We start from the raw sequence: 13,311 nt of genomic DNA on the forward strand, positions 1-13,311 counted from the left end.
AATTCAGGCAATTAACTTCTGGGTGAATAAAATTTTATATATGGAAAAGACAGAATCAGAATATTCTTAGCTGGCAAGGACTGATAAATAATGATGTGAACAATAATAATATAATAATAGACTGTCACCATATTAGAAGACTGGAGGTCAAGGAAATTGGTGTTAAGAGAGAGCTTAGTGATGAGTGATAAAAAGTGATGCCAAAGGGCTACTTATTCTCTTATCCTCTTCTGTGACAGATAAGAGACTAATTTCTAAAACTGATAACTAGAAAATGACAATTATGCAGGTTACTTAGAAGTATTGGAAGAGATACCAGAAGAGAGAGACAAAGTAACTAAAATTGTTACCCCTAGCTAGTGGGACTGGGGTGTGAACTGGTTAATGGACAGGGATGACGATTTCTCATAATGAACTTTAAAGTACAGTAGGCTTTTCTAAATGATCTGCATGGCATTGCTAAATAAAATAAAAATCAATTAAAATAATAGGTGTTAAGCAAAAATCTAGATTTAGTTTACGCCTGACATGTGGTGGCACAGTGGATAAAGCATCAACCTGGAAATGCTGAGGTTGCTGGTTCAAAACCCTGGGCTTACCTGGTCAAGTCACATATGGGAGTTGATGCTTCCTGCTCCTCCCCCTCCTCTCTCTCTTTCCTCTCTCTCTCTCTCTCTCTCTCCCCCCTTCTCTCCTCTCTAAAATGAATAAATTTAAAAAATCTAGATTTAGTTTAAATGTTGAAGTTTGAGAATTTAAATGGATTATTCTCTCTAGTGCTCTTTTATTTTATTTATTTATTTTTTTGTATTTTTCTGAAGTGAGAAGTGGGGAGGCAGAGACACAGACTCCCATGTGCCCCCGATCGGGATCCACCCGGCATGCCTAAGGGGTGAAGATCTGCCCATCTGGGGCATTTGCACTGTTGCTACCAGAGCCATTCTAGTGCCTGAGGCAGAAGCTGTGGAGCCATCCTCAGCACCCAGGCCAACTTTGCTTCAATGGAGCCTTGGCTGTGGGAGGGGAAGTGAGAGATAGAGAGAGAAGAGAGGGGAAAAGTGGAGAAACAGATGAGTGCTTCTCCTGTGTGCCCTGGTTGGGAATTGAACCTGGGACATCCACATACCAGGCTGATGCTCTACCACTGAGTCAATTGGCCAGGGCCTCTAGTGTTCTTTTAAATTAAGAAAATATGTAATAATGCATCAAAAATTAAAACTCCCTTATTGTTCGAATTTTGTTTGACATAAAAGTGTAATAAACCTGCAATTATATGGCAGCTGGAGGTGGAGGGGGAATTTTTGTGTGGATTCTGTCTTGCATTGGATCCAGACAAATGTAAATATTCTAGGAGACTGTCGTCTTTCCTTTGTGATGACCGCATTCCCAGTGACCACAGTCAGAAGCATATTAAGCATTTGTTTTCTGTTTCAGGTCATTTTGCCCTGAACTTATATGAAACTTGTAGGAAAACAAATCAAGTCGGACATAAAAATGTTTTATGCTTTCACATGGTCACGTCTTTTACCTTGCAACACTATTTTTTCATTGAAATGAGGTCTTGTCTTGAAAGTGGTGCTTTAATTGAAAGTGTAATTCATCTAAACAAGTTCGTTTGAGGATCTCTTTGGTTCTGGGAATATTGTTTAAAAAATTTATGCATACCTATAAAAATACAATGAAAGATACATACACTTATTGGAAACATCACAAAGAGAATAAGGACTGCTTAAGCAGAAACCCAAGGGAAAAAAAGGAGGATGAGAAAATTCTAAGATGTAGTAATCATATTCAGACTTGTTAAAAAAAATCTCATAGCCATGTGATAAAGTTAATGCATAAGTCTTAATACTCCTTAGACCTTAATGACTCTCAAAGGGGAGATTTTCCAGTCTCTACAACTGGTGAAGATGCTTGCCAAGTCATGGTTTACAGGTGATATTGGCATGACAACACATCAAACTGTCAACCAAAACTAACCTGAATGTTTAAGCAAATGCTAAGATAAATTGCAAAATAAATAATCAAATTTCTGTATAAAATTTGGAATTCAATTAGTTTGGTTTCTCTCTTTTTTTTTTTTAAAGAGAGAGAGGGGGCAAAAATAGAGAAGGAGGAGGGAGGAGAGAGATGAGAAGCATCAACTCATAGTTGCTTCTCTTTAATTGTTTATTGATTGCTTTTCATATGTGCCTTGACCAGGGGGCTCAGGCCAAGCCAATGACTCCTTGCTCAAGCCAGCAAACTTGGGCTCAAGCCATTGACCTTGGAATCATGTTGATGATCTCATGCTCAAGCCGGCAACCCCATGCTCAAGGTGGCAACCTCAGGGTTTCAGACTGTGGCCCTCAGAGTCTTGGGTTGATGCTCTATCCACTGCACCCCCGCTGATCAGGCTGGTTTTCCTCTTAAGCTAAAATTCTTTCAAGGTTACATGAGTCACTATACTCATCTACTGAAATTTCCTATTCCTGTAAGGTCAGAGATTTTTTTTTTTTTTAATTTAGTGAAACTCTTTTAGGGAGGAGGGTTGGAGAGGTGGGCAAAGAGGAGGATGCTGGTGGGAAAAAAGTGACTAAATATGGACATTATCACTGGTGGAATGACATGTGAGAGATGTTTGCAAATCAACACCTTTAAAGATGGTGTCTAAAGAAGAGTTTTAAATAACCAATTTTGAACTGACAGAATGATTATAATGCTTTTTCAATATTCAATCAATATTCAAATAGTCACACTATTCCTGACCCACTGCTTTTTCTTCCTTTCGTCTTGCCCTCCTAAAAATACAATATTAAACTCAAAAATAAAACTTAGCTTGAAATGACACCTTGCTGGTACATTTCAGTCCACTGAATGAATCACCTGGTTCTCTGGTGTTTAATGTTGTTTCCTGAAACATGGGTCCTCGGGATGGTTTGGTTTTTAATGTAGACAAAGCGTTTCCTTGTCTAGTACTCCTAAGAGTTTATCCATAGTTCTTCAGCACAGTGATGGGCCTCAGAGACTTTCTGTGGACAGAGCCCTTCTGGGCACTTCAGACAGGTGGAGTGTGAAGTGAACTCTGTGCCCAGAACCTGGTGCCCTGCGAGTGGCCTCCCGCAGTAGGGGGTTCCTGCTTCCTAGTCAGGTCACTGCCTGCCTCACTTTCTCCTTCTCCCTGAAGGCAGCAACTGCTCTCCCTTCTCACTCTTATGAATGACTTTGCTTCTTTCACTGGGAAAAGAAAACGATGGGTAAGGCTACCACCTGGCCCAGTCCTGCCCCGCTCCCTCCAAGGGCTGGCCCTCACAGCTGCCTGCCATGCCTTCTTCCTCCACCTGCTCCCCACCATTTCCAGAGGCACATGGGCGACTGCACCAGCTCCCATATGGACATGAGAGAATCAGCAGCAAGGCCTCCTTTCTTCATTTGTCAAAAATCAAAATCCAACAAAAATAAGTCCAACCTATTAATTCCAGGTGCAGAAAACTTTATAATACAGACATTTACAAGCAAAGAGAACGAAGAAATGTAAGACAGGCCAAACTAAGTAAATGGAAGCTAATATCATAATGTTAATTTTAGAAAAAAATAGAGCATACATTGAAGAGCAATATTAGGGATAAGGATAATCATTAACTAATAATAAAGAGTAATCTGTGTAGAACCTACAACCCTACCTTACAATATAAAGGAGAATTTTAGCATTAATTATAAAATAAAATTAATAGGAGAAATTGAAAGATAATCAAAATGTGAGACTTAAAAACTTTTTTTAGAAACAGATAGATAAAAAATCAGAACATATTTGAATAAATAACTAAGAAATGCATTCTAATTGTCATATAAATAACCTACTCCAACACAGAACACACATGCCTTCATTCCCACAAGAAACATTTGTAAAAACTCCCATTCCTAAACCATAAAGGAAGTCTCTAAAATGATAAAAAATGATATAATTTTAATTCTTTCTTTGATCTTAACATAATAACATCTGAAATAACAAAGTATTACCCCAATGTCTCCATAAATTTGGAAATGCAAAACCATAAAACTTCTAATCCTGCTTAATTGTACCTAAAAGTAATATGTTGTTTCTTCCCCCCAAAGTCTTAATTCTGAGTGAAACTTCCAGTTTTCAACAAATATATACAGAAGCATTGACTAGTATACTTTCAGGGAACATATGGTCACAGATACAGATTTTTAGTAAAATTTATTTCATCTATCTATTCATCATCCATCCATCTATTTATCATTCAATAATCTAATTATCTATCACCCATCTGTCATCTACATATTCTGTCTACCTATAGATCTTTAGGTTTGTTTTTTATTCTTATATTCCAAAATATAAATATATACTTGAAGCATATGCCACATAGTGTGTATTATTAAAGGGTAGTTAGTTAGTTGAGTATGAAGGGCTTGGTGAATTTTAGAGTCAATCATACTGAGGACTGGAGAACAGAATATAAAACTCTTATAAAAATTTTGGGTATTATTTAACCTACATAACCAGGCAAGTTCTCTGAAAGACAGTAGTATTCTTCAGGTGTCTTTCTGCCTTTGCTTAGATAGATAGATAGATAGATAGATAGATAGATAGATAGATAGATAGATACCACACACACATACACATGCACCAAAACAAATGAGCCAAAAACAAATAAGAAGACAAAAAAAACCAATAAATAAACAAAAACAAAAAAATCCTCAAAGTATAAAAGACTATATAGAACTATATAGAACTACCTAGGACAGATTTGTAAGAGTGAAATGACACATCCCAATCTAGAAAGCTAATTAGCTTTTATATCCCCATGGATTCTGTAATGGTTTCTACATTGATATTTGAGTGTCTGAGGAAATAAGTCACATCAGTCCTCTTATGGCTAATTATATTTGTCCATATTTATAACTGGATTCTTACTATGAAGGTGTGTTAACACATGTCGTTACCAGCATGAATGCATTTTGAACTCACTGTTTTGGGTGTTAAGTGACGTCTTTCCTAGGGAAGAGAGGATCTTTATACTAAGATATTGTCACACCTATGTGATTATATAGTTTCGAGTTATGATAGTCATACCTCAGCTGGTGACTTGGCACTTCCACTGAAGCTCTCTCTATAGGGAATGTCAATTACAGATGCCATAACCCTTCTGGCTTCCCTGATTAAACAGAGGGTAGATGCCTTTTCAGTGGGGATTCAGTGGAGAGAGAACAGCAGAGTTGGCCTGAGGGAAGTGACTTCTCTGGGCATGAGACATAAGGTCAGGTTACCTGGTACAGGTGGCCTCTCTCCCTGAAGGACAGGATAGGGGAGTGTTGGGGCCTAGAGAACACATCTTCACAGGTTCTGTAAAGCCCTTTTCACAGTGACTTCATTCATCTGTGAGTTTTCTTAAGTTCAGTGTCAGTGGCACTCATCCCACAGGTGAAAAGAAAATAAAGGAAGAGAACTGCATGAAGAAGCCTGCATCCTTCATGGCTAACACGTTGGTGTCACAGAGAAACCCATGCCTTGAAGTCATTGTCGAGATGCATTTCAATCTCAAGGGTAATGTAGAACTGATTTACTAAAAGGAGAAACAATCTGACACAATTCCCAAATATCCTAGAAAATAATTTTGAAATAGAAAAAGGACTGCTGGACAGGAATGGTTATGGAATTTGTAAAATCCAGTGAATGAAGTATCATTAGACATTTCAAGGTGGCAAGAGCAGAGAATGAAAAGAAGCAGGGACCTTTCTGAGCCCAGGTCCCTGAGTAGTAAAGGTTCCAGACTCAGGAAGCAGATCCTGCTGCCACTTTATTCTCCATTACTCAGATAATTAAATGAACTGAAATGCTCCTTTTCTGGGGGGGAGGGACATTCCTGTGAGTTAAACCCTTTCATACACAGGTAACACCTGTGTGACCAGGGTCCTTTTCATTCCTTTGGTGACCTATACAACACTGGGGGGGGGGGGGAGGTGTCAATATTTTTATGGCTCATAATGAAAAGAGACAAGACACACACAAAATGACTGCCCCTTCCCTGTCACTATAAGTGTTGCTATAAGGGCAGCATCAGTAATAAATTATCCTGCTGGCTCTTAATCTTCCATCGTTACAGTGTGCAATCCAATGAATGTAATCACCAATCTAGTTATCTTGTAAAAGAAACCATTCTGCTAATGGGTTTGTAAAGAGTCACCAAAGTATAGGTAACAATAATATGACCAAAGATCACGTGCAGAGGATTAGAGAGAGAGTACCTGCGTACAGATACCTAAGACAAGAAAACAAGGCATCTGATCACAATGTTTCATCTAAATTTTTCCTCTGCATTCCTGGTAGAATACTGCAGAGAGGGGAAAAGGATCCCTTTAGCATCTGAAAAGTATTTCCCCTTGAATCTTCAATCCATTGTCCAGGAAAGCATATATACTATGGATTTATGCTCTGAAAACTAGCTAGTTAAGATAAATGGCACAAAGAGCCCCTCCACTTAGATAAACTGATAAATAGAAAGAAAATAAATATCTGTGTGATGTATAGTTCGTGTTTCAAAAGCAAGCGATAAAAATGCCCGGAATCACGCTTAAATGAAGACAGAGGCAGTTGAGCGATGGGGGGCGGGGCTGTGCACTGCTAGTTAGTTCCAGGGCCGTCGCAGAGCCTCTAGCCTGGTCGCAGCACAAGCCCAGGGGCTGTGTGCCGGCTCAGCTCCCTCCCCGAGGAGCAGCTGGGATTGCCCAAGCCCTGCCTTTTAACCAGGATGCTCCTGCTGGCTGGAGTCACCTAGACTTATTAAGATCACCTTCTTCCAGGACGAAGTCCCCTGTTCTCCTAGCACTCAGCCCTCTGCACAGATTTTCAACCTGGGATCCCCATCCTGCTAATGGCCCAGAAGCTTAACAGTACTCCAGCTGTGTGAGCCTGAGACACCACCCAGGCATGCCATTTGGACCCTGACACAGCAGGTAAGGGTTTCGAACCGGCAGAGCAGTTTTTCTTTTCCATTTAAACTACAAATGAGAAGGCTGTGGATTAAGATGTTTTAAAGATCCCACTCCCCCATCCCTTCAGGACCTTTCTGCAGATGGAACATGAAACAGCAAATTATATACCACCGCATTCAGTCAGCTGAGCAAGATGTGAGAGAAGGAGCTACTGTAGGTGCTCTGGCTGCGGAAGGCCACCTGAGGGACACCACAGGACAGCGGGGCTTGGAGAAGGCCCTCACCCCTCATCGGAGACAGACTCCAATAAGAAAGACACACTCTCATTTTCAGAAAAATAAAATAAAACTGGGGCTTTCTGCCCACTTAATCAGGAACAAAACATTGTTAGTATTCTGGGCAAGAGAAAAATGTATCTCACATCTCAGAGGAAAACAAAGCAATTTTTTAAATTAAGATCTATTTTCCCAACTCAACTGTTAAAATTCCACAAGGATTAATATATATAATGTAGGTTCATTCCTCTGTGCTTGGTCATTGATAGTTCTGCTTCACAGACTAAATAAGTAACTGATGGGAATTTGTTTCTCGTTTTATAGCAAAATTAAAACAGCCAAGATTTATTGAGTATTTAGCACATGTGCTATGCTAAGAGCATTTACATAGATTCCCTCGGCATAGCCTCCCCGGTATTCCCCGGTTATGCATGAGACGGGCAGACAAAGGGGAGTGTGTGCCCAGGTTCATGGCTGTCCGGCTGTCCAGTGCCCACCGTACTCCTCCTGGCCCACTGGCCTCACTCAGGGTACTGAGTCCACTCCATGTGGAGGTGGGTGGTGGGAGCCAGGGTATTTGTCCCACCTGCACCACAGGAACCTGTAGGGCTGCTTGTCCTCCAGCCCCTGCTTTTGGCTGTGGTGTGGCAAGAACCACGTCTGTCTTCTTGAGCAGTGGTCTCCAATCCCCAGGTCGCGAACCGGTACCGGTCCGTGGGCCATTTGGTACCGGTCCGCAGAGAAAGAATAAATAACTTACATACATTATTTCCGTTTTATTTATATTTAAGTCTGAACGATGTTTTATTTTTAAAAAATGACCAGATTCCCTCTATTACATCCGTCTAAGACTCACTCTTGACGCTTGTCTCGGTCACGTGATACATTTATCTGTCCCACCCTAAAGGTCGGTCCATGAAAATATTTTCTGACATTAAACCGGTCATGGCCCAAAAAAGGTTGGGGACCACTGCTCTTGAAGTTGGTTCAGTGGTAGAGCATCGGCCTGGCATGCATGGTTTTAGGTTTCTGACCAAGATTTGTATTATCTTTCCAAGGTTTCTCTTTTAGAGGAAAATACACATATTCAAAAATGTGAGGCATATAAATCAAAGAGTTAAGATGGGGCCTGGTGAATTTGGTGTGTTCTTGGTGCCTTTTCTACTTGCTGCTTCCACATACCAGATTGGCTTCCCCTGGACAGACAGTCCTGCCCCTGAATCATGCCCTTCTTCCAGCACACAGAGATGTTGCCAGAATTTACCTGTAACACTGGACCTGAGCAAGATGAGCATAGAACACAGGGCATGGAAGAACGCAGAGATACATTCAGCTCTAGATCCCTCAAAACCAGAAGGACCAACGGCAGGGAAGCAGAGAAGGCCAAGCGAGGAAAATGATGGGCAGAACAGAATATGTGACTCGGACAGAAAACTAGTACACACACACACACACACACACACACACACACACACACACACACTCACCAGAGCATAAACGGAATCTGGCATCCATTTAAAACTCTTTCTTTGAAGGAATCAATAAGCATGAAGCACGTGGGGAACCAGAGACATTTCTCTGAAAGCTTTCGGGAACAAGTGGGATGCTGGCCCACCATGAAGGAGGAAAGGCAGAGTGAGGAGTGGATTCTCATGTGGACTGTTCATGGGAGGAAGGGCTGGGCATCTCTTCATTCCCATCTTTGAGGTCTGAGTTGTGGCCCCGAGTGTGGAACGGGGAGAAGGAGGAATGTTGGGGAGACTGGAGGGGATATCAAATCATTGTCCTGGGAGGGAGAAAGTGACTGAGTGAGGGTGTTAGGATTGGCTGCCATCCTGGGGTGGCCGTGTGAGATGGTGGCCATGCTTTCTGAGTGAGAACAGGGCTTATAAATTTCCTGGAAGTATTTAGCTACTGAGCTCCATGTGCAGAGCGGGTGATACATCACATGTAGCCAGGTTGAGTCTCCAGGGAAGGGTAAAGGAGGAAGAATTAGGTGAAAATGTTAAGCCAGCTGGCCAGAGAAGGGTGACAGCACTACTCATGGTCTCTGAACTGGAAAGAAGTGATGCCCAGACAGTGATGCCCCAGTGAGACGTAGGGACAACTGGAGTGTGGGTCAGGGAGCACATGAGCTGCCAGGACAAGGGCTGGTGGCCAGGATGGAGTGTTGGGACTAAGGTTTCAGAGCTGAGGCAGACGGAAGTCAGGAGAGTGGCTGCACTGCACCCACAGAGACTGCTTAACCAGCGCTCCACCCCAGGAGGTGGCACGTCCCTTTCAGGAAGAAGCGTGAGCTGGTAGGCAGATGGGGGGGCCAGTGGGGTGGCTCTGCTCCAGAAGTCACCAGGGATTCTGATGCCCTCCATCCTGTGACTCCACACATCCTGCAGGTGGCCCTTCCCCACCTGACTAGAGCTGGCTCTGTGAGGCCAGGCCTGTTGTGGCCCATGGAGGCTTCAGAGGAGGAGGAGGAGGAGGAGAAGTCTTTGCAGGACACTCATGGGAGGATCTGCCTCACTTTTTCTGCTGGCATATTGCCAGCCAGACGAGGAGCTGGGATGGGGAGCCCTGGCTGTGGCATGACCAGTGGCTCTGTGAGGTGGGGATCCCCAGTCCCTAAGGGGGAAGGTGGGCTGAGAGTACAGGATCTTTCCAGGGAGGGCCCTCCCAGCACCTAGTGGGAAAAAAGACACCAGCCCCTTAGATGCTGATAATGGCCTCATCGCTATCCTGAGCAGGTGACCAGGGACCACACAGGTCAGAGAAAAAGGCAGACAGCGCCTTCAGGAAGAGCTTCCATTTTATGACTGCAGGCTCAGTTCAGCAACCCTGGGTCCACCCCACCCCACCCCACCCCTAGCTATTGTGGGTCTTTAAAATCAAGATGTATGAGATTATTTTATATGTGGTGCCTTGGCTGTCTAAAACTCTAGTTGAAGTTAGACTTTCATTTTGTAAATATGTTAGATGATTTTCACAAGCCTTGTGTGACATGTTCCCTGAAAAGATGAAGAAAGTGAGGAGCAGAGAAACTAAGGACGTGCCCAGGGTATGATGGTGGATGAGACCAGGACCATGCTGCCTCCCCGGGGCTCAGGAAACCTGCTATTTAGAAATATCTAGAGGCAGCAGCACTGAGGACAGAATAAAGGAAGGACAGAACCCAGGTTTCCTGCACCTCCGTCTCATCCATGTGTGGTGCGCAGTGCGCGGCAGTCACCCACACTCCCTTTACCCAGAGTGGTTTCTTTGCATGGGTTCTTCTCACTGGATTCACTCAGTCAGCCAGAGGAGAGGTGAAAAACTTCTGTTTGCGACAACATGGATGGATCTTGTGACTATCATGCTACATGAGATAAGTCAGATGGAGAAAATCAAGAACCATCTGACTTCACTCATATACGGGGTATAAAACAACAAAAAAGACACACAAACAGAAACCATAGGCACAGAAAACAGTATGGTGGTTACCAGTGGGTAAGCAGAGTTTGGAAGGGGGAAATGAAAAGGCTAAATAGGGTCCAATATATGGTGACAGAAGAAGACCTGACTTTGGGGGGTGAACACAAAGTGCAATATACAGATGATGTATCATAAAATTGTATACTTGAAACCTATATAATTTTATTAACCAATGTCGCCCCAATAAATTTAATAAAAAATTTAAAAAAAAACGCTAATAGTAGGAAGGGAGCTAAAATGTTACTAGCACCACAGTATATTATCATCCATGCCAGCATACAGATTATAGTGAAAATCTAACAGGATGTTACTACAATGTAAGAGCTTCCACTGACATTCACAAGATTTTCCAGACAATCTTATAAAGCTCACTTGTGACAGGCAGTCTTTGTGACTTCTGCCTCTTTGCTGTTAGGGAATACGTGATACTCAGTGATTCTGTCTTCTAGGCACCAGAGCTTCTAAAAACTCTCCAAGTATTTCTGCAAAATTACAACACTTGTTCCAACGTGCATGTGGTTCTTACCTGGGAGGACAGGCAGATACTTTGCAAGGCACCACCCCTGTGACAGGCCTGGTGTTGGGATTGCAGAATGACGTATTTACTTGAAACTTCAGGTCTTTGTAGCAGCCTTCTCGTGTGGTCATCTGCCCTATATGAAAGGGTAAGATGCATAATACTCACAGACATGCCCCACAGTAAAATGCAGGTGAAGATCTAATGAAGTCTCACCAGAAAAAAAAAAAGCTTTACTGCATTTGCCTGTCTGTGTTACTGACCAATTGGCCAACTTTTTATATTCTACTTTTCTAACCAGTCCTCGTGATTTTTATTAATGAATTTCTTTAGTTCTAAAATATTTGCATTCCTCCTGCCCCTACATTTTAACTTCTTTAAAATTAACATGGGTCTTGCCGTCAATGGCAACATATCTTTGATGAAACATTCTAGTTCTTTTCTATTTTTTCTGTGGTTGAAATACCAGCCACTTGTCAAAACTAACATAATGCTAGTTATGCCTGCAATTTATCACTGGAGAATTCACAGAGCTAAATATTGCTATAGTTTCAAGACAATTGGTGAAGTTTTCACAATAATGACTTAAAAGTTGTATGAAAAGAGGTCAATGGAAATAAAAATTGGTTTGATTTTCTGTTTGCATTTATTATCTCTGGTACTATTTAGGGTTCTGCGAACTCTCTAACTTTGTTCAATAATTCAACTCATTAAATTTACCAAACTAGTACTGTTACTCACATGAGGCCCCTGGAATAGTCAAGTTCATAGAGACAGAAGTAGAATGGTGGGTGCAGGGGAAGGGGAGGGGGTGGGGAGTTAGTGTTTCATGAGGACAGTTTCAGTTTGAGAAGATGAGAAAGACCGGGAGATGCACAGTGGTGACTGTACAATAATGTAAATGTGCTTGATGTCACAGAACTATGCACTTCAGAGTGGTTGAAGTAGTAAATTTTGGTAAGGGAGGAGAGGGAGGAGGTAGGTGGAGGGGAGGGGCATAAAGAGAAACAAATACAAGGTGAGAGAGGATGATTTGACTTTGGGTGATGTGTATACAACGTAATCGACTGTCCAAATAATGTGGAGATGTTTGCTCAAAATCTATGTACTCTTGTTGACCAATGTCACCCTGTTCAATTTAATTGTCTAAATAAAAATAAGTAAATAAATAAATAAGTTATATATATTTTACTGCAAAAAAAAAATATTTAGTGTACTGTTTGTGTGACCTATCTGTCCTGTTTCCTGAAGCCCAAGCAGAGGAGTGATGGAAAGGGGTCCTGAACCCAGCCTGACTCTGTCCATCAGGCAGATCCTGAGTTTGCTTGTAAAGGAAGAGCCCAAAGAATCCATCGTGGTTCAGAGGAGTCCAAGCCACAGGTTGTGGCACAACAATCTTGACCTCTTGGTTTCATTTAAAACCACATTCTTTACTTAAGGAAAAGCAAAAGCCTCCAAGACACTCATTGGAAACAAGTTTGAAATTTTGCCTCTGCTTTGTCAGAAGAAATAAGGCAAGTCGATGGGGAAAGTAACATTCTCTAGAGAATTGATTTTGTTAAGTGGCATGAAGAAGAGAGGTCTCCAGAAATCTAAAGCAGAGAACCAGGTGAGCTCATGGGTCTGGGGCCCAAGCCACTCATTGGGTGGGGTTTAACCTGGTAGGAACAATAAAGGGGTGGTTACTTGGGGGCATTTGCAGTTTTGTACAATTATTCACCTCTCCACTAACTTGACATAATCACATTTTGAAAGTTTTTTATTTGGTCTTCTCCAATATGAATTTTGCAAATATTTCCTCTTGATTTTAATAATCTCTGATCAAGAATGGCTTATTAAAAATGACTTTGACATAGGACATGGAATACTTCTGCAGTAATGTAAGAAAATTTACTTAAATCTACTGAAAGCCCGAAAGGAGATATATCTGTGAAGGGACAAAATATAAATCACATATAATAAGTGCCCCTAAACACTAATGTCAAGAAGATTAAGTTGGCTTCATTAAAGAAGAACCTCAATCTCACAAGGCAAAAGAATGGTAATAAAAGTGAGTGTTTCAAGAATTCCAATTAGTTTGCAGTCCAATGTTTGCTCTAATATACAGGCTGAGAAAAA

At 41.8% G+C, this 13,311-nt stretch overlaps 1 protein-coding gene across 5 annotated transcripts in view; it reads right to left on the reverse strand.

Annotated features, from left to right (window-relative positions):
* The window catches only part of ADAMTS16 (ADAM metallopeptidase with thrombospondin type 1 motif 16), a 160,950-nt gene that overhangs the window by 32,241 nt on the left and 115,398 nt on the right, over positions 1-13,311 (reverse strand). For all 5 annotated transcript variants that reach the window (XM_066360797.1, XM_066360795.1, XM_066360800.1 and 2 more), the window contains one exon: positions 11,203-11,329. In XM_066360797.1, the coding sequence (XP_066216894.1) occupies positions 11,203-11,329 (127 nt within the window). The remainder of the gene's footprint in view (positions 1-11,202; positions 11,330-13,311) is intronic.

The sequence above is a fragment of the Saccopteryx leptura genome, chromosome 1, assembly GCF_036850995.1.
Source record: "Saccopteryx leptura isolate mSacLep1 chromosome 1, mSacLep1_pri_phased_curated, whole genome shotgun sequence".
Classification (NCBI taxonomy): Eukaryota; Metazoa; Chordata; class Mammalia; order Chiroptera; family Emballonuridae; genus Saccopteryx; species Saccopteryx leptura.